Source organism: Carassius auratus, chromosome 5, assembly GCF_003368295.1.
Source record: "Carassius auratus strain Wakin chromosome 5, ASM336829v1, whole genome shotgun sequence".
In the NCBI taxonomy this organism is placed as follows: Eukaryota; Metazoa; Chordata; class Actinopteri; order Cypriniformes; family Cyprinidae; genus Carassius; species Carassius auratus.
The window spans coordinates 573,750-595,268 of NC_039247.1; the positions used below are offsets into that span (position 1 = coordinate 573,750).

At 36.3% G+C, this 21,519-nt stretch overlaps 2 protein-coding genes across 2 annotated transcripts; one reads left to right on the forward strand and one right to left on the reverse strand.

Moving 5' to 3' along the window:
• Positions 1-1,714: 1,714 nt before the first annotated feature.
• LOC113069982 (peroxiredoxin-4-like) lies at positions 1,715-5,329 on the reverse strand. Its single transcript, XM_026243130.1, has 7 exons — positions 5,105-5,329; positions 4,547-4,664; positions 4,071-4,187; positions 3,875-3,997; positions 3,569-3,699; positions 1,928-1,962; positions 1,715-1,833 (listed from the first exon to the last, which is right to left on the reverse strand). Exons 1-7 carry the CDS (start codon positions 5,310-5,312, stop codon positions 1,786-1,788), a joined length of 780 nt encoding a protein of 259 aa, XP_026098915.1. The 5' UTR covers positions 5,313-5,329; the 3' UTR covers positions 1,715-1,785.
• A 1,104-nt stretch (positions 5,330-6,433) lies between these two features.
• LOC113069973 (serrate RNA effector molecule homolog) lies at positions 6,434-15,628 on the forward strand. Its single transcript, XM_026243120.1, has 19 exons — positions 6,434-6,576; positions 7,792-7,939; positions 8,907-9,053; positions 9,144-9,332; positions 10,509-10,678; positions 10,771-10,949; positions 11,026-11,127; positions 11,224-11,404; positions 11,485-11,648; positions 11,869-11,930; positions 12,647-12,725; positions 12,814-13,005; positions 13,094-13,264; positions 13,360-13,513; positions 13,658-13,851; positions 14,050-14,206; positions 14,376-14,471; positions 15,116-15,218; positions 15,328-15,628. Exons 1-19 carry the CDS (start codon positions 6,462-6,464, stop codon positions 15,401-15,403), a joined length of 2,679 nt encoding a protein of 892 aa, XP_026098905.1. The 5' UTR covers positions 6,434-6,461; the 3' UTR covers positions 15,404-15,628.
• Positions 15,629-21,519: the final 5,891 nt, after the last annotated feature.

Genomic DNA, 21,519 nt, shown 5'->3' on the forward strand with positions numbered 1-21,519 from the left:
TTATATGCCTTAGATTAAGGGAAGCACAACTTGGGAAATGAGAGCATCCAAGGTGAAATCGATGGATTTATTTTAAATATTTGTAATGTTCTTTAAAGTTATCCATAGTTTTTTTTTTTTGAGGTTCTTTTTTTTTAAAAGTATCGGTTCAGGCACCATTTAGGCGCCGGTACCTTTTAAAAGTAGGCCTATCGAAAAGGCACTGGACCCTACTTAAAAGTTATTATTTCTCACTGGCTCATTCACCAAATGGGTGCTTTCCCTTCCTCCTCCACAAATTAAGTTACTGTAGGTAGTTGCTGTAGCGAGACGTTTTAATAAATTATTGTTTGCGATTGATGACGCGATTGACAATGTTGTGATAACTAGGCTTTACCAACTTTGTAACTTGATAACAATATAACCATAACAATACTTATAGGCAACTAGTCATCATATCTCTAGCTCTTTAATATATTTGCATTGTACTAAAATGCATTCATTTTCAATGGGCATATATGCGGCTGAAACAGGTAGCCTAGTGCATGCCAAATTTTTCAACATGAACATTCTAATATAACATTATAGTCATTATGGCCTTTAGAAAAAAATTTTTTTGAGGAGGTGGTGTAGTTTACAATAGGCCCCTGTGGCACGGCCCAAGCTTTTGTTCTTAATGGCATTTTTTCCCTTACATTACTTTTACTTTTATACTTAAGTACTACTAAGTAGTTTTTTAAACCAGTACTTTTACACTTTTACTTGAGTAAAAAGCTTGAGTTGATACTTCAACTTCTACAAAAGTCTTTTTAAACCCTAGTATCTATACTTCTACTTGAGTAATGAATGCCAATACTTTTGACACCACTGGCTATAATAGAGTACAGGGACCTCTTTTGGGCCACTTAAAGCACTGGATTATAATATTCAGTTCTTAAAGAATCAAATAGTTATATATATATATATATATATATATATATATATATATAGACCAACATGCATAACTTTATTGTCAGGAAACTTTAAAAGCATGACACTGTTATGTTTGCAGTAACGCAGGCCTTTCCTTAAAAACGGTCCCATGTTTCCTGTTCACAGTCATTTGATGCTCATGTAGTCTCCACACAGTTCAATATACTGCAGTGACATCACCCTGATGATTTTCTACACATTTAATTTCAGAAAAACACCCGTTTTGTTGAGATTGTGCTATAAAAGCTGGTTCTACATCGCCCTCTTGTGTCAGACGCATCATTTTAAAATTGTATTAATTTTGTCATTATTTAATAACTCTATACAGTTTTTGATATTTTAGTGCATAGATTACATGAATCAAAATATGAAGTATACTCAGCAACTAGCTAGAATAAAAATCAAATAAAGAAAACAAACATATTTCAATTAACAAATGTTTTTTTCTTTTTTTCATGATTTTATATTTCTAGAATAAGTAAAAAAATAAAAAATAAAAAAAATTCATGAAAGAAATAAGAAAATAAATCAAATAAATCAGCCAACATGGCCAAGAAAAATAACTTAATTCAAACGTTAAACTAAATTATTGGCTCTTTTTTTTTTTTTTTAAGTCAAAAATGCTGAGAAGGAAAGTCATTTTTTCCAGTGCATTTTTCTAGACATTCTCTTCAGTAGATATTTCCACTGCTTTTAACATTTCTTTAACTTCTATGACACGAACAATCAGACACACATTGCAGGGAAGAAACAGGATTACATGTTTATCAAAACTCTCCTTTTATTCTGTGCTTCAGAACAAACACGTGTAGTGAAAACATTCAGCTCAGTTTATCAAAGTTTATCAAAGTACTTGAGTTTTCCAGCGGGGTCTGGGATAATCTGTGAGGAAAGAAGAGAGATACTATAACCTGAGACCACACACACACACACACACACACACACACACACACACACACACACACTGAACTCTTACCGTATCACTGCCAGGCTTCCATCCAGCAGGACACACTGACATCAGAGAGACAGAGAGAGTCAGTAACACCAAAACCAAACCTATCTCATGTACTTAAGTATGCGTGATAAGATATTTATATTACAACATTCTAATGGATAATGCATTGATTGTACAATTAGAGACTGACTGATATATCTACACCTAACTCCTATTACACATTTCAAGAATATACTTTTTTTTGTGTGTGTTTATGTACATTAAAAAAAAAAAAAAAAAAAGATTTTTTTTTTCTGGGCTAGATATTTTTTATCTAATAAAAAAAGATGGATTTTTCTTGTTAGTTGAATGCAAGCGTTTGCTTTCATTAATTCTCAATTAAATCTCTCCATTTGTTGCCCATTTCTGCTACATTTCTCATTTTGGAAAGGCTATGATATGCGGTTATATGGAAATAAATGCATAGATAGTAGGGCTGGGCGATATGGAGCAAAAAAAAAAAATCTCAATATACGATATACATCTCGCTATATATATACAGGAAAAATAACCCCCTAAAAACTACTGCAAAAAAAAAAAAAAAAAAAGCCAAATATTACATGTTTAGGGCCCTATAACATGTTTTATTTTTTCTTCACCATACGTTTTATTGTTACCTAATTCTGTGATTTAGCATGTTTAATTATTTAAATGCATACAACTTAATTTGTTAAATTTTTGGTTTAAAATAGCCTTATGAAATGTTTTTTTCCCCTCTGAAATTCTGTGTATTTCAATTTTTCTGGTTATCAAATGAAGGCATAAATTATTCATTTAATTTATCATTTATCATTTATCAGCAAACTTAATTTTTTGGTAAACAAAAGGGATTTATTATTTAAAATAAAACATGGAAGAAATGTTGTGTGATTATTCCTTAAAAAAATTTGTTTTCATTTTAATAGTAGTAGTAGGCTATGTACATTCTGCTGAACAATGGTAATAGATTTCTGGCAAATACTTTTTTAAATTCTTTAAACTTAACCGGACTTTTATTTTGACGGGTTGAGTTACCTTTACAGTTCTGTGTATGTGATGTGATGCTAGTTTTACTCAAATCAAACGTATATATTTATATATAATAAAATATAATATATACGGTATATATATATATATATATATATACGGTATATATATATATATACGGTATATATATATATATATATATATATATATATATATATATATATATATATATATATATATATATATACACACAATTTTTTTTTCAGTTTTATCTCAAATTTAGCTAGCCAAAGCAACATTTCTAATTTCCCTCTAAGTTTTTCATTTTATATTTGTATTGTTTGTATGTATTCTATTTGTATTCATTTTATTTCCACTTCATTCCAGTTACCAAAATGCATTTTTAATAGTTCTAGTAAACAATAACAACTCTGTTCTGAACGTGAGCTGATTGGATAAACCACCGTCTAGCTGTTTTTTTTTTTTCTCTCTCAATTCTCAAACTCTACATTTGCATCCAAACGTGTTAGGGATTAAAAACATTTAATCTCATAAATCACTATGTTAACATTGGCAGCCCATGTAAACACTGTTATAAACTATTTTTCAGATGATAACTTTGACAAAGGTGTGTCATCAACACAATAAATGTTGTACCTTCTCCGTGTTTATCGGTGTACTGGAAGGCCTGCACCAGTCGGAGGGTCTCGTCCACAGAGCGTCCCACCGGCAGATCGTTCATAGTGATCTGTCTGAGGACACCTTTCCCATCGATGATGAAGAGACCTCTAAAAGACAGCAGAGGATAAACCCATTACCACAGAACTCAGCAGGCAACATACGCAGGGTTCTGGTTTTTCGCTTTCCATTTGTCTCCGATTACATTTTCAAAGATGCATTTGTAAAAATCCATTTACTGTACAATATTAAAGGTCCAAAAATGAAAAGTCCCAGTTTCAGTACCGTAGCGTGTGCCCTTGATCCTCAAGAAAGACACCGTAGTCCTTGGATATCTGATGAGTGAGGTCAGAAAGAAGAGGGATCTTCATTGGTCCGAGACCTCCTTGTTTCCTGGGCGTGTTGATCCTGATGAAAGAAACCAGCGGTGTCATTCTTAGCCCTCACTTATCTAAGAGATGAAGGAGTGCGTTCTCCTCACCAGGCCAGGTGTGTAAACTGAGAGTCCACCGAGCAGGCGACCACTTCTGCGCCGATGGCCTGAAACTCGTGCACACGATCACTGAAGGCGATGATCTCGGTAGGACACACAAACGTGCTGTGAATCAACACAAACGTGTTTTCAACATTAATAATAATTAGAACCATTGTTAATTAACTGAGCACCAAATCAGCATATGATTATGATTTCTGAAGATCATGTGACACTGAAGACTGGAGGAATGATGCTGAAAATACAGCAGCATATCACAGAAATTAATTGTATTATTAAATATATTCACATAGAAAAACTGGTATTTACAATTATAATAATATTTCACAACATTACTGCATTTACAGAAGAGACCTCTTTTAAAAACACTGACAATCTTAATGATTGTGAACTTCTGATAAGTGCTTTGTGCATTCAGTCATCTAAATTGAAGAATAACTGAGGTTTGTGTAGTCAGAGCTCACAAGTCCAGAGGGTAGAAGAAGAAAACCAGGTATTTTCCTTTATAATCGGACAGTTTCAGCTCCTTAAACTCGCCGTTGATCACAGCTGTTCCTTCCCAGTGTGGAGCTGGCTTTGAGACTGAAAAGAAAGGAACATATCACAACATCTAGAATTATTGCATGCATGTTAGTGCATATTCATGTATGTGAACTGCTGTATCTTTAGAGATTCGATTGCATGCTGAAAAAAAAAACTGTCTTGGATCCAAGCCTTCTAGCATGACGTGTCCTTCAAAGCTGTGTGCTTTACACAAATAAACAGTACATATTAGTATCTCAAACCCTGTGCATGAATTATTCTGATAATGCATCAGATGAACGGTCATGCGGACAATCCTTCTGGAACAATTGATTTAACGATATGCTATATCATCGTAGTGACAGCTGTTGGATATATTTATTGTAATTAACATTTTAATTGAGATTTAAAAAATATTGAGATATTTATTTAAGACCATGTTTTTCATTAAAATCCATGCATTGAAAATGCATGTAGTTGCATAAATGAGAGAAACGCACTTTTGGCTTTGCTCAGGTGAAGGGAATGGTCAGAGACGGGGACGCGGAAAGCCTCTCCTGGATAAACGTGTCCACCGGCGTAATTATGACACTCCTGCTCCTTCTTCCAGTCTGCACCGTAACACAGAACCGACTCGGTGAGTAAAAGCAGCGCACAAACCACGCCGAGCCATTCTCTGGGAGTCTTAACGCAACGACTGACATCCATTGCTAAGTCTTGCAGGAAGCGCGTCTCGCTCAGTTCGATTATTATTCCTCCTTCAGAGCGCGCGCACACATCGTCGATCTCTGAGGATCGGATCGGATCGGATGGGCTGCAGCTGCGCTCTATTGAGCGGGTCTGACGACGATTGATATTTTTTTTTATTTTTTTTTATTTGACATTTAGGAATTACAACTGCAGACGATTGATATGATGTAGAGATCTGAGCTTTCCGCACCAGCGCACCATTACAAATCATTTATTTATTTATTTATTTATTTTCCTCCATTAGAATCAATCGTCAGTCACGTACCAACGAATAATTCATTAATGTAATGTTTTATTAATATTTTTTGATTATTAATCAACAGTGTAACAGTATTTGTTGTTATCCTTTATTTTTAATTTGATAACGTCAAATAAATACATCATAAATAAAACCCTTCATACAAAAATAATTACTTTATTTAGTTTACCTGAATGTCATGTGACCATTAACGAAAATCGAGAACCTTGAACATGTTAATGTGATTCTTAATTATTAAAATATTTATATTTATATCTCAGGGGTAACGTTACTGGAAGTAAATATATTAGGTAAATGTTCGGATTATAAAAATGTTTGGAAATGCTAAGTATTATTATTTTTATTATTATTATTTTTTTTTTAAAGCAAATAACAAATAAAAAACACGGTGACGCAGTTGTTCTGTATATGATCGTCACTTCCGCTGCAGTTGTTCCGGACGCTCGAGCCCCGGCGGGAGTTCGCCGGATCAAAGCCTTTTAAACCTAGTAACCGGTTAGTATCGGTCACAAACCTATTATTTTATGTTTTACTACCAAATTTTTTAACATCTACTGAACGCTATACGTGGCAACAATTCCATATTGTCCGAACGCGATCACCTTTATCGAGTCTTTTCCGTACACAACGCGCGCCTCACGTTCGTCATCTGCGATTATTTTATGAATATGAGTCGCGTGTCACGTCCGTTGGAGATCTAGAATGTTTTACCGTTAACGACAGGTCGATTTTTAAGAGAGTAGTGATTTGAATGACCTCCAGTCAGTGACGCCATGTGATAACGTTACAATTGATGAATCGGTTTCTCTCGTGTTTACAGCGAACCTTCCCGCTCAAACGGAGACACGATGGCCGACAGCGATGACGAGTACGACCGCAGACGCAGAGACAAGTTCCGCCGCGAGAGGAGCGACTACGAGCGGTCCCGGGAGAGAGAGGAGCGTCGCAGAGACGACTGGAGCGACAGGTGAGGACGAGCGAGGCATTCATCTCAGTATTTTATAACAGAACGAAAATAATTTTAATACAAGTTTGGATTCGTGGCAGCTGTTTAATGATTGTCACACAAAGCTTTCAGTGTATTCAAGGTGCACTTTTTCTTTACGCAACAATTCATGACAAACAGTTTGAAATGTAGCCACGTTTAAATTATAATAAAACATTATCATATTTCCTTGAGAATGCTAAATGTGATCATTCTGTCAGTATCAGTCATATTTATTTATGATTTATTTTTAATGAGAAAAAATAAATGTAATTTTTACACGACGAATCCTTTCTTAACTATAAATTTAAAACTTAGTTTTTTGGCCGTTCATTCACAATGTTGTAGCAAGAATAACTTTTAATGAGCCGAAAAGAATGCACATCACACCTCTGTTTATCAATTTGCACTGGCTTCCAATAGCTGCTCGCATAAAATTCAAGGCATTGATGTTTGCCTACAAAACTACCACTGGCTCTGCACCCATTTACCTAAATTTGTTACTTCAGGCTTATGTGCCTCTAGAAGCTTGCGTTCTGCAAGTGAACGTCGCTTGATTGTGCCATCCCAAAGAAGCACAAAGTCACTTTTACAGACTTTTAAATTAAATGTTCCCTCCCGGTGGAATGAACTCCCCAACTCAATCCGAGCAGCTGAGTCCTTAGCCATCTTCAAGAATCTAAAAATGTGCATTAAAAGACGTATGCACTCGAATAATTGAGCCGGGTATATTTATACAACAATGCTTGGATAATTTTAGCTTTTAGTATTTTTAAAAAGTTTTGCATAAAGATGACGGTGTTGTAGAAGTGACTAGAAATACTGTTATGTGTGCCTGGCCAGTAGTAAACCAACACTACACAAAACGTCTAAAGACTAAATTTATATAATATGCATTTGACCGTTTTTACACATTTTAGTTTTTGTAGTTTTCAGGCCCCCAAAACACCACTGTCATGTGAATGAACGGCTAAAACACACAAGTTTTACATTTATAGTTGAGAAAGGTATCGTCGTGTAAACACACCCCTAAGATGACATGCATAAACTATGATTGCCAGTTAAATTTTGTATCAATAATTTGCCCAAGTCTGATTGATTATTACCCTCTTTAATGTTTCTGATGGTTATACTCTGCTCAAGAGACTTGTATGCTTGCATATTTTTATGTATATTTGTTGTGGTTGTCGTTTACTGGCGGCCCTCGGCTAGAGAATGGGACCGGGGCCGCGAGCGACGCAGCCGAGGGGAGTATCGTGACTACGACAGGGGCAGACGAGAGAGATTTTCCCCTCCACGTCATGATATGAGCCCTCAGCAGAAGCGCATGAGGAGAGACTGGTAAGAATTAGCGTTTTTAGGTTAAGAAATCTCTCTTAAACTTCTGTTGAAACCCAACCGACTGGCTTCCTGTCTGCCACATAGGCAGTACTCGAATTAAAATGGGACACATTTGGAAATGACGCACATTCAAGACAATTCAACAGAGTTTTTAAAGAGGTTCTCTGAGTGCCCTTTGAGTTTTAAGACATTCCACTCCAGTATAAAAATGAAGATTTGACTTTAAGATTATTCACAGATATTTTATCAATGCACAGTAGAAAGTACCTTTCAAAGGCATAATAATAAAAATAAACTCTTTTTTTTTAAGGAATATCAAATGTTCCATGTTTTAATTTTAACAGGTAACCAAACAAAATTAAATTAGTTGTTAAATGCATAAATGTATTTTATTTATATTTTAAAAGGTCAGTTAAATTGCTAATGTTGGGCCTTCAATTGATTACCACATTTATTTATTTCTATATTTTTTGGAAAAATTTAAGCAGATAATACCGAATTTGATTAAATACAAAAGGGCTGCAGGGCCATATTATTGTAAATATTTTAATCATCATTTTAATCGAGACGTGTTTTTTTTTTTTATCTCAAAATCCAGAAAAAAAGGAAAACGGAAAACTTGAAGAAAAAAAACCCTTCAAGTGTTTAACTTTTTTTAATAAATTGTTTTGACATGTTTTATTAATTACGTTTTTTTTTTTTTTTTTTTTTTTGGTATCAAATTTAATTTGACCATTAAAATGAAATCCATAATTTAAATTGTGGAAGAAAAAGCAGAAATGGAAAAACAGAATTTGAGAAATAAATAAAATAGTTGTTTGTAGCGTCCTACACTCTAGGCATAAAAATACAAAGCAGACAGAAATAGAAGTATACGTCTGAGATGCCATGTAGGCAGCTCACTAGCTTTTGAAATGAAGCCAAAGAGATAAAATGCCTATATAAACCTCTTCTGCTCTCTTCTCAGGGATGACCATGGAGGTGATCCCTACCATGGTGGCTATGATCTGGGTTATGGAGGCGGTGGAGGGCCTGGTTACGCCCCTCCTCAGCCGTGGGGTCACCCGGACATGCACCTGATGCAGCCCCATCATGGGATCCCCATCCAGGCCAGGTGAGCAGGAACAACACTATCAGCTCTACTGTCCACCGTTCCCTTGCACTGATCCTGTGTGGTCACCTTCTTTTCCTGCTCTTCCTTCAGGCTGGGAAACATCCATGACATGGATCTGGGTCCTCCTCTTCCTGTGATGAAGACCTTTAAGGAGTTCCTGCTGTCCCTGGATGACTCTGTGGATGAGACCGAGTCGGTCAAACGCTACAATGAGTACAAGATCGATTTCAGGCGGCAGCAGATGCAGGACTTCTTCCTGGCCCATAAAGACGAAGAGTGGTACGATAACAGTGACTGTTTTTGCTTTAGTTTTCTGTTTGTGCATTAAGTTAGTGAAGCACAGAGCATCAGTCTCTGAACATTTGACTCTGTTCTGTTTATAATACATTTGGTCTGAAGTTAAGATGGTTTAATGTGAAAAGACTTTTGTCTTGTAACACAGAGTACAACTGTGACTATCCTTTTAATAGGTGGTTAGTAAATTATGACAGTCAGTTGAGTTTTGAGGGTGAAGTACTCTTTTAAAGTTGTAGTTAATCCAAAATTGAAAATTTTCTTTCTTTTTTGCATGAACTATTTCTTTAAAGTTTGAGTGTTTTATATGCTTGTGATTGATATGATTCTAATGAATGTCTTATCTCATCAGTTTGTGTCCACAGCGACTGAATTGGTCTCATCATTGACTTGTTCATTTCAGGTTTTTGCATATTGTTCTCTGGTTTACAAATTAACACAAACCCTTCTTCCCCTCCATCACCACAAGGTATTGGAAGATGAGAAAAGCTCTTGGACGCGCCGCAGGAGTCGCTGTTAGTTAGTCAGGGTTTGCACTGCGCACAATGCAGCTGCCTTTAGAATACAAGTACCAGGGCTTTTAGCTAGAGGCGTTCACGGAGAGCTTTGTTATTTTTATTTTTTTTTTTCTGTAGTGTGTGATACCTTTCTTCCACTTCTTCATTTTTTTTTATATTTGGATCAATCAAACCTCCCCAAAAATGCAGAAATAGTGTGTATGCACACACTCCTCTAAGAAGACGCTCTGTGTGTAAATGCGTTGTAATGCGGGGAGTACATCAGGTAAAAACACAACGGGAAATGCTTTGACTCTAGTTTCTTGATAATGCATCAGTTTTTAGTGTTGCTTTTACTAATTATTTGTTTCTACTTCGTTGGTGGTGAGTGTACCTTACTGTATATACACAAACACACACTTAAACACAAGTTTGGTTTATAGCATGTGTAGTAAGACTGACACTCAAAAGATAATGGGTTGTTGGATCCAACGTTGATTTATCAAAGCACATTTAGATGTGTAGAAGGCAGGTTATGGTCTAGCAGGTCTCTTGGTGATTAGTTTGTAAGGTTGACTTTAGGTTGAAATAGTTGCTAACATGCTGTTTTTTCTTCCCTTCAAACACCTTTGTCCGTCTTCCTCCATCTCTGTCTTCCTGTCAGGTTTCGTATGAAGTACCACCCGGATGAGGCTGGGAGGCGTAAAGCTGAAGCCCACAGTGCTCTACAGAACCGGCTGAACGTCTACATGTATCTGATGGATAATAACGCATTTGAACCGGTCTCTTTGGACATAGAGCATGCTCCACAAATCACCAAGATTTTAGATACAGGTATAGAGAAGTGCTTTTCATGTGCTAGTTTTAAATGTGTCATGTCTATCCAAACGGTGTCCACTGGTAATGATGAACTGTTGATCTGTTAGCTGTAATAAAGATGGAAGGAGGAACGGAAAATGACCTACGTATCCTGGAAGAGCCCAATGAGGAAGAGGAGGAGCGAGAGAGACTGTCATCCGGTGGGCCTGGTTCTGAACCTCCCAAACGGGACGAGCCCAAGCCGGCGGATGTTGAGCGCAAACCCTCGACTGAAAAAGACAAGATGGTGAGGGATTGTTGCGTAACCGAGCAAAGGATCACAGTGTTTTGAGGATCACTTATGGTGAATTTGGTGTCTTTAGGGCGAAGGTGATGAGGGCACTGAGAAGGATGCAGCCGTTTGTGAAGGAGAGGAGAAGACCGAGAAAGAAGCACCTGCTGAACCCATCCCAGAACCCAAGAAGGTTCGTTAGCTAAGTTCTGTTTCTGTTTTTTAACTTGGATATCAGTTTGCATTAATTGCATTCTAGAGTTCTGCCATCCTCTTTCTCTCTCTCTAGCTGAGTAAGAAGAGGAAGAGGAAACACAGTGGAGACAGTGAAGACGAAGCCAGTGCATCTGACAGCGAATCCGATTCTGACTCCGACTCGAACTCTCGCTGCTCGGAGAAACCCTCAGAAAGAGTGAGGGAACCCGATGAGGGAGAAGAGAAGGAGGAAGAGGAAGAAGAGGAGGGGGAAGGTCAGTCTCAAGGCTTCTGAAGATGAATCATCCGTGTCAAGTGTCATGGTTGTGACCGCTGTGCTTCTGGTCTTTTAAAGCCACTGATGTGAAGGAGCAGATGGAGGAGCAGAAGGAAAGGGAGAAAGAAAAGGAGAAGAAACCAAAGGACGATCAGCCTCCACGGCCTCGACCTCTTCACAGGACATGCTCTCTCTTCATGAGGAGCATCGCTCCCAGCATATCCAAGGCGGAGATCGTCGCTGTAAGTGTGCATGTAAAATGGGGTTGCATGATTGAATTGAATGCTATAGTCATGCACATCTTGTCAGTAAAGCCAGTTCTGTGATTAGTAGGAAATCTCCATCATGTGCATTTACTACAGAGTCATGACAGTCGCAGCTTTTGCCTAATCACAAGACATCTGCAAAACAATTACTGTTCATAAATGATCTAAAGACTGCTATTTTTATTATTTTTTGCAGCTGTGTCGACGTTATCCTGGATTTGTGCGAGTGTGTTTGTCAGAACCGCAGCCAGAGCGCAGGTAAGTTGAAGTTGGAGATGCTTTCGAGTGGATGGTGTAGATGAAATTCTTATTTTCAGCTTATTGAGGATATTAGGGGTTGCATTTTCTGTTACGCTGATGTAAAATATATATTCAGGGTCACCACCTGGCCGTAGCCCTCTGGTTCTCTTCTGTCATTTTTGACCCCAAAATTTTCTTTTCGACGTGATTCGAAAAGGTTAAATAGTCCAGAAATAAATGGGCATATCTGTAATATGTACTCGCTCCGACACTGTGGTCAAAAGTGTTTTTCAAATAATGCTTAGTGCACCTTTAAGTAAGAATTGGCCACGTGTCGTCTTCAAAAAGAGACCGAACGTAAGCCTGTGATCCAAAGCATATTTAGTTTTAAAGTCTAAGCGAAGGTCAAAAAGTGGTTAACAGGATAAACTACTAAATTTAGATTTAGTGCAATTTAAAAATACAAAGTTCTATAAAAACAATTAACAAGCTAAAATATAGTACTTTTATTGAATTGAAATAAAACATTTTTGACTGCCACACGAGGAGCACAGAGGGTTAGTTTTAGGACTAAAGGCTTTCAAATTCCAGAATACAAATAAATGAGAAAAATTCAATTTGAATCTTAATGTTATCTCCATTTGTGCCAGTGTTGAAATGTTTCCCTGAATTATTCCAGTACATGAAAGCAGAAGTGAGGAGAAAGCTCAAATATATCCATCTCTGTGACTCAGGTTTTTCAGGCGTTGTTGGGTGACCTTCGACCGAGGAGTGAACATCAAAGAGATCTGCTGGAACCTGCAGAACATCCGGGTGAGTTCAGAACCGTCCTCCGGGAGAACCACCGCGTCTGTCAGACGTCTCGCTCACTCTCTCTCTCCTCCTGTTCCTCTCTGAGCAGCTGCGGGACTGTGAGCTGGCTCCTGGGGTCAATCGAGATCTGGCACGCCGTGTGCGGAACGTGAACGGAGTCACTCAACACAAACAGGTTCTGCGTAATGACATCAAGCTGGCTGCTAAACTGATCCATGCACTGGATGACAGGGAGAGGCTGTGGAACCCTAAACCCAGAGAAGAGACGCACGCTCTGGAGGTTAATCAGATATGTGTTTGTTTTTACACTGAGCTTTTAAAAGTGATTACTTGGCTTATTTTTTCCCCATTTCTCAAATTTCTTGAAGCTCCCTGCACAGAACCCTATTTTGAAGAACATCACTGATTACCTGATTGAGGAAGTGAGCGCAGAAGAGGAAGAGCTTCTGGGAAGTTCAGAGGGAGTCGATTCGGAGGACGCATCCAAAGAGGGGAACCCCACCGAGATAACTGTGGAGAGAGATGAGAAACTGGTCAAGGTCAGGAAAAAGTGTAAATGAGACTTTCAGTCTTATTTCAGTCTGGTGCTGCTTTAAGTGAGCTTCAGGAGTGTTGTGTGTTCGTCTTCTCCCAGGTGTTGGATCGTCTCCTGTTCTATCTGCGCATCGTTCACTCTATTGATTATTACAACACCTGTGAGTACCCGAGCGAGGACGAGATGCCCAACCGCTGCGGCATCATCCATGTGCGAGGACCCATTCCCCCCAACCGCATCTCTCTCAGAGAGGGTAACGCTGACATTACTGCTAATTCATGTGTAAACACTTCCTAAACTGTGTCAATAAAAACGGTCTAAATATTTCTGACTCAACCAAAAGTGTAGAATGTGATTTAAATGTTAGCAACAGAGAAATGAACTGACCGTCTTGTAGTGGCCGACTGGCAGAAGACGTTCGAAGAGAAGCTGGGACACTTGTTCAGTGTGAAGGAAACCCTGTCTGACGACGAGGCAGCAAAGATGGGCCGCAAGGATCCAGAACAGGAAGTGGAGAAGTTCGTGCTGTCCAACACACAGGAACTGGGCAAAGACAAGTGGCTTTGTCCTCTGAGTGGCAAAAAGTTTAAGGTGTGTGATTTATAACGTGATCCTTTTTTACATTGACTACAGTTTACAAGTAAATGTTTTCTTGACATTTCTTTTTCAGTGTGTGTGACCTTTACTAGTGATTTCATGAGTGAAACTTTATTTCATACACCAGTTGTTCCAGTGGAGGGAGATTGTTCATCTTTGACCAAATTAATAAAGATATGAATCTCTCTCAAGGGCCCAGAGTTCGTGAGGAAGCACATTCTAAACAAACATGGTGACAAGATTGAGGAAGTCAAGAAAGAGGTCATCTTTTTCAACAACTTCCTGATGGATGCTAAAAGACCCTCCATCCCAGAGATGAAACCTCCTCCTCCTCCAGGCCCAGGACAGGGTAAAAACACATCAATCTTGATCTTTACAGTGGGTTAAACAAAAACTGTGTCCGGCTTCATTTCAAGCTGCGAATCGACCAAATGTGGGGTGATCTTTTCTAAAGCCACTGCATATGAGAAGAAAAACACATGATCAGAAATGTTTTTAATTGTTCTTTTTCTTGTTAGGAGTGCTTTCACCTGGAGGTCTTCCTTTCCCACCTCAGGGTCCTCAGGGGCTCATGGGTTTTGGCCAGCCCAGACCTCCAGTTATGGGTTATGGAGGTGTGTTTTTGCAGCTCAGTTATTCAACAAGGATGCCCTAAAACATGTGTATATAGATCTAGCCTTTTGTTATTTTTTTTCACAAAGTTCTCTACAGAATTGAGAAAATAGCTGGGTTCTCACAGATATAATGTATTTCTGACCCTGGAGCACAAAAACAGTCTGAAGTCTCTGGGGTATATTTGTAGCAATAGCCGAAAATACATTGTATGGGTCAAAATTATGGATTTTTCTTTTATGGCAAAAATCATTAGAATATTAAATAAAGATCATGTTCCATGAATATATTATGTAAATTTCATACTGTAGATATTTAAAAACTTTGTTTGATTAGTAATATGCATTGCTAGGAATTGATTTGAACAACTTTAAAGATGATTTTCTCTATTTAGATTTTTTTTTTTTTTTTTCACCCTCAGTTTCCTGATTTTCAAATAGTTGTACCTCTGCCAATTATTTTCCTCCTAACAAACCATACATCAATGGAAAGCTTATTTATTCAGCCTTCAGATAATGTATAAATATCATTTTGTGGTCCAGGGGTTATCAAGCAAGTTATTGAAGTTTCGAAGTGATAGAAATTCAAATCAGTGTGGTGCATCTGTAAAACACATTTTTGAGGTGTTTCTTCGACACTTTAACAGGTGGTCCTCCTTACCCTCCCAACCAGTACGGTGGAGGCGGCAGGGGCAACTACGACAACTTCCGTGGACAAGGCGGTTACCCTGGAAAACCTAGGAACAACCGGTGAATCTTTTGTATATTAATTGCCGTTAGGGAACAGAAGTGATCGTTTTAGAAGCTCTTTTAGAGTGATAATAGACAAAATCTAATAAAATGTCGATGTCTTTTCCAGAATGATGCGTGGGGATCCTCGAAATATCATTGAATATCGCGATTTAGACGCTCCAGATGATGTGGACTTCTTTTAGAGCTCCAGTTTTATTCTTTCCATTTTAATCCTTTTCTATTTTTATTTAACAGTTGTCTCAGAATACTTTTTCTGCATTGGTTGCAGAAGCTGCCCCTTACTGTCCTCTGTTCGCTCGTATGTAGTGCTGCACCTGAAATGAAGGCATGTCCTTTGTTGAATTCACTGCATATTTAGCTTGTGCTTGTCGCCTTTTTGTTCTTCCAATAAAACTTTCATTTTGGACTTTTTGTGAGCTGTATTGGTTTTTAAATTACATTATATATCCAATATAATGGATATATATATATTTTTTTTTTAAACGACAACAAAATAATGTTCACTTCCGTTGGAAGTACTTTAAACTCTTAGCATTGCAGAGGGGCTAAAACAAATGGGTTGCTTGTATTTTTGCATATGGGTGAATTTAAAAAGCCAGTTTATTTGATCCATATCTTCTTTTTTTTTTTTTATTTAAAGGACCTTTTTAGAAGTAAACTGTCCTTCTCTAGGTGGATGAATTTCTGAAATTTTGTTTATTGCATTGTCCTGTGTACTTCCATTTTAACTACTTCATCCTTGGGGACATTTGTATTTTTCATTTGTTTTATTAAAAACAGCATAAATGTTTTTTTCATCATATTTCACTCATTTAATCAAAAAATATTTAGACTAATTAAATGTCCACCTTGAAACACTTTTTTAAACCAGGGTCATTTTAGCATAGATTCATGCATTCTCTTTTTTGAATGTTTTTTGTTTTTCACTGGCAAGGTTTCACAATGTTAACTAATGTTGGTTAGAAAAGAAAAGAAAAATCATTACTTTTTGAACATATTTTTGTTCTCTAAGGACCTCTGCGCAACCTTTTTAATTTGACACTGGGGTTAAGTTCTCTTTTAGTTCATCAAATGAGGACAAATGCTTTTCTGTAGTAATTGAAAACGGATTAAGATTCTTAATTGTCATTATTTAAGGGATATATTTTAATTTTATTTTATTGAATTTATTTTACAGCACAGAAATAGCTGTATAATCAAATGTGAACCATAAGACCAGACATATGTTACAAAAAATATATACAAACTTATGAGCAATATAGACAAGGAAAGACTTGTGACCAAGGCATAAATACAAAAGGAGAATTGGATTAAATACAAATATACAACACAAAGTGGTAGTGCTGTAATCCCCCAAGATTACTGTTATAAACATGAGCCACATCCAAAAGGCAAAGGGGGAGGTGTTGCTTCAATTTATAACAATGTTTTCAGGATTTCTCAGAGGGCAGGCTTTAAGTATAACTTGTTCGAAGTAATGCATATAACATTATCCAGAGAAACAAGTGTTAATGATAAATCCCCTTTGATGTTTGTTTTGGCTACTGTATACAGGCCACTAGGGCACCATACAGACTGTATTAAAGTGTTTGCTGATTTTACTTCCGAATTAATGCTGGCTGCAGATAAAGTTTTAATTGTTAGTGATTTTAAAATCATGTTGATAATGAAAAATATGTATTGGGGTCAGCATTTATAGACATTCTGAACTCTATTGGGGTTAGACAACACAAGATTTAATACTGTCACATGGAATTGATGGTGTTGAAATTATGCATCCAAGCGATGATATCTAGATCATTATTTAATTTTGTGCAAACTCCATATAGCTAAAACTGTAAAATCAACTTGATGATGTAACAGAAATTATGGACTCTCTTTTCTAGCATTTTAAATACAATAAAGCTCCTTTATGCTTATAGAAGTTTAAGAAAAACAGTCTGACACCATGGAATAATGAACACACTCACACCCTAAAGAGAGCAGCCTGGAAAATGGAGCGCAGCTGGAGGAAAACAAAACCAGAGGTATTTCATATTGCTTTACGAGACAGTAACCTATCCTACAGAAAAGCATTAAAAATGGCTAGATCTCATTATTTTTTTCTCTTTTAGAAGAAAACAAACATAACCCCATGTATTTATTCAATACAGTGGTTAATGAAAAATAAAGCATCAACAAGTGTTGACATTTCCCAACATCACAGCAGTAATGACTTTAGGAACTATATAAATTCTAATATTGGTACTATTAGAGATACAAGTTTAACCATGCAACAGTCAGCTACCGTATCACATCAGACAGTGCACTATAGACCCCCTGAAGAACAGTTCCACTCATTCTCTACTATAGGAGAGGAAGAATTGTATAAACTTGTTAAATCATCTAAACCAACAACATGTTTGTTAGACCCTATTCCATCTAAGCTCCTAAAAGAGGTGTTTCCAGAAGTCATGGATCCCCTTCTGACTATTATCTATTCATCATTGTCATTAGGCTATGTCCCCAAAACCTTTAAACTGACTGTTAAGCCTCTAATAAAAAATAAAAAAAACACACAACCTGACTCCAAAGAACTTGTTTATTATAGACCGATCTCAAATCTCCCTTTTTCTGTCCAAGATACTAGAAAAGTTAATATCCTCACAATTATATTTCTTCTTAGAGTCAAAATTGTATCTGTGAGGATTTAGACCGTATCATAGTACTGAGACTGCTCTCCTTAGAGTTAAAATTGACCTGCTCTTATCATCTGATCATTGTTGTATCTCTCTATTAGTCTCTATTGGATCTTAGTACTGCGTTCGACACTATTGACCACAAAATTCTTTAGCATAGACTAGAAATCTTTGTTGGCATTAATGGAAGTGCATTAGCATGGTTTAAATCATACTTATATGACCGCCATCAATTCGTAGCAGTGAATGAAGAGGTATCATATTGAGTGCAGTATGGAGTACCTCAAGGCTCAGTACTAGGGCCGTTACTCTTAAAGCTTTATGTTACTCTTGGGAGATATCATCAGGAAACACAGTGTTAGCTTTTACTGTAACGCTGATGATATTCTGATGATGATATATTTGTTAGTAGCCCGGCGAAACACAGCAAATTGACAAACTAACAGAATGCATAGTCGATATAAAAAACTGGATAAGTAATTTCTTACTGCTAAATTCCGAAGAAGAAAAAACAGAGGTGCTAATTATAGGACCTAAAAACTCAGCATGTAATAACCTAGAACGCTGTCTAAGACTTGATGGCTGCTCTGTCAATTCTTCGTCATCAGCTAAGAACCTAGGTGTGCTATTTGATAGCAATCTTTCCTTAGAAAACCATGTTTCTAGCACACCTACTTGTGCTTTTAATTTCACATTTCGACTATTTTTTAATGTTTTAAATTATTTTAAAGAATCAGTATTCAACGTTTTATGTTAAAAACAAAACATTATTTATCCATCTGTAACTGCAGGTTAAATGCATCCATGTTCCCTCTGAGATCCATAAACTGTAAATACACCTAAATGCTTTTCCAGATGCAGATTCCATAAAAGTTTTCTTATGTTGGAATGAAAGACAATAAGCACAGATGAAGTGATTCTTATTCTTATCAAAAAATACAAAATAGATAAATCTTGCCACTCAAGCTGTGTATGGAACTTTTTTATATATATTTATTTGCTTCATTTACATTTTTCATTTACCTGTACTTCTACTTTCAACACTTCAGTATGTTTAAGATAAAAATATACTTTTTGTACTTAAGTACAATAAATATCACATACTTTTGCTCCAGAAGTTATTAATCTTTGTTAAAAAAATAATAGTCTTTGTTCATGTTCGGTTTATGAAATATTGTAATGACTAAGATTGAAGAATGTTCAGAAGAATTTTTCATTGGCAGTTTATGTTAATTAATAAATTAACTAATGTAAACTAATGAAGCCCTAATGTAAAGTGTGAATGAACAATGAATCAAAACACTTTCAAACAATATCTAGGGCATGTTGTAGCCCAGATTAAAATGTAAAAAAAAAAAAAGTTTGAAAATGAATAGCCTTTTAAGTCTAAATATTTAAGTACTTATAGCTGTAAAGAACACCAGAGCAAATCCACAAAACTGAAAGGCTATTCAAATTTTTTAAATGCATCACATCATCACATCAAATTTTTTAAACACATCACACATCTTTCAAGCAGCATTTTGTGCATTTTGACCAGTTGATGGGAAAAGTATTCTTAAAATGAATCCCAAAATCTGAATAATTTGTAATGTATAATTATGCATGGTATTTAGAAGTGCCCACGATAACAATATCATGCATAATCATTACCATGATATATCGCATTACCGAATACCGACATATGTCTAGGTCTGGCATTGTCATGTTGGAAAATGCAAGGTCTTCCTTGAAAGAGACGACTTCTGGATGGGAGCATATGTTGTTATAGAATTTGGATATACCTTTCAGCATTGATGATACCTTTCCAGATGTGTACCGTCAGAGTTAGCTTGTTGCTTCATTCTGAAGGCAGTGGGAAAAGTTTCTTCTTAGAGTCAAACCATAGTGCCCTTGAGTGAAACAAAATATGAAAGCACTGAGCAAGCAGATGCATTTCTAAAGAATGACTTTGTTACAGGACCCCCATCTGAGTTGACATGCCTTGCCTTGTAATGAGGAACTGAAAATACTTTAAAGGCTAATGCAAATTTGTCACAAAAATTTGTCACAATTCTCCAATTTTCTAGTGAAAAAATGTAAATGTCTCATGGTTTGTTGTTTTTTGCAGATTGTTGTAGCAGACAAACTGGCATCCTCCTAATTCTAGGAGTGTGCATGATTGTTTTCATGACCAAGACTTTTGTCATTTGTGAGTAGATTAAACAACATACAATCTTTATATGTCATGCTATTAATAGTTAAGAAAGCGAACTGTTTTAATGAAGCTGTGTCACTCAACTGAATGAATCAGAATTGAGGAACAAGCAAGAGGCAAACAAACCATTGTGCCCTTGAGTGAAAAAAAGATGAAAACACTGAGCAAGCAGTCGTTTAGCTGATGTGTTTCTCCAGAATGACTTTGCTACAGGACACCCATCTGAGGTGACATGCCTTGCAAAACTTCTTGTAAATGGGAAGCTATGCAAGGAAGCCTTTGGAGCCTTTTAATTAGCAAATGCATTTGCGCCCATTTGTGCGCCCATGGGCGTGCTGGTCTAAAAAAGAGGTGTGTTCAAGCACATTGCTATTTTAAAGGGTGATTTCACCCAATAATCAAAATTATGTAGTTAATAACTCACCCTCATGTCGTTCCAAACTCGTAAGACCTCCGTTTATCTTCAGAACACAGTTTAAGATATTTTAGATTTAGTCCGAGAGCTCTCAGTCCCTCCATTGAAGCTGTGTGTACGGTCTACTGTCCATGTCCAGAAAGGTAAGAAAAACATCATCAAAGTAGTCCATGTGACATCAGAGGGTCCGTATACAGTATACCGTACACACAGTTTCAATGGAGGGACTGAGAGCTCTCGGACTAAATCTAAAATATCTTATATATATATACAGTACAGACCAAAAGTTTGGAAACATTACTATTTTTAATGTTTTTGAAAGAAGTTTCTTCTGCTCATCAAGCCTGCATTTATTTGATCAAAAATACAGAAAACAAATGTAATATTTTTTAATTATTATACTTTAAATGATCATTTATTTCTGTGATGCAAAGCTGAATTTTTAGGATCATTATCACATGATCCTTTAGAAATCTTTCTAATATGATGATTCATTATCAAAGTTGGAAACAGTTCTGCTGCTTAATATTTTTTCAGAACATGTGATTTTTTTTTAGGATACTTTGATGAATAAAAAGTACAAAAAAAAAGAAGCTATGTTTTTAAAATATAAATATTTTGTAATAACAATATACACTGCTGGTCAGTAATTTGGCTTTTTTTTCTTTTAAAAAAAAAAAAAAATCAATACTTTTATTCAGCAAGGATGTGTTAAATTGATAAAAAGTGATAGTAAAGAAAATATATTATTATAATTATTTTTTTTGAATAAATGCAGTTCTTTTTAATCTTTTATTGATCAAATATATCAGACAGCAGAACTGTTTCCAACACTCATAATAAATCAGAATATTAGAATGATTTCTAAATGATCATGTGATCGACTGATGTTACATGTGACACTGAAGTCTGGAGTAATGATGCTGAAAATTCAGCTTTGCATCACAGGAATAAATTATTTTTTTAAAGTATATTCAAATAGAAACCTTGTTTTAAATTGTAATAATA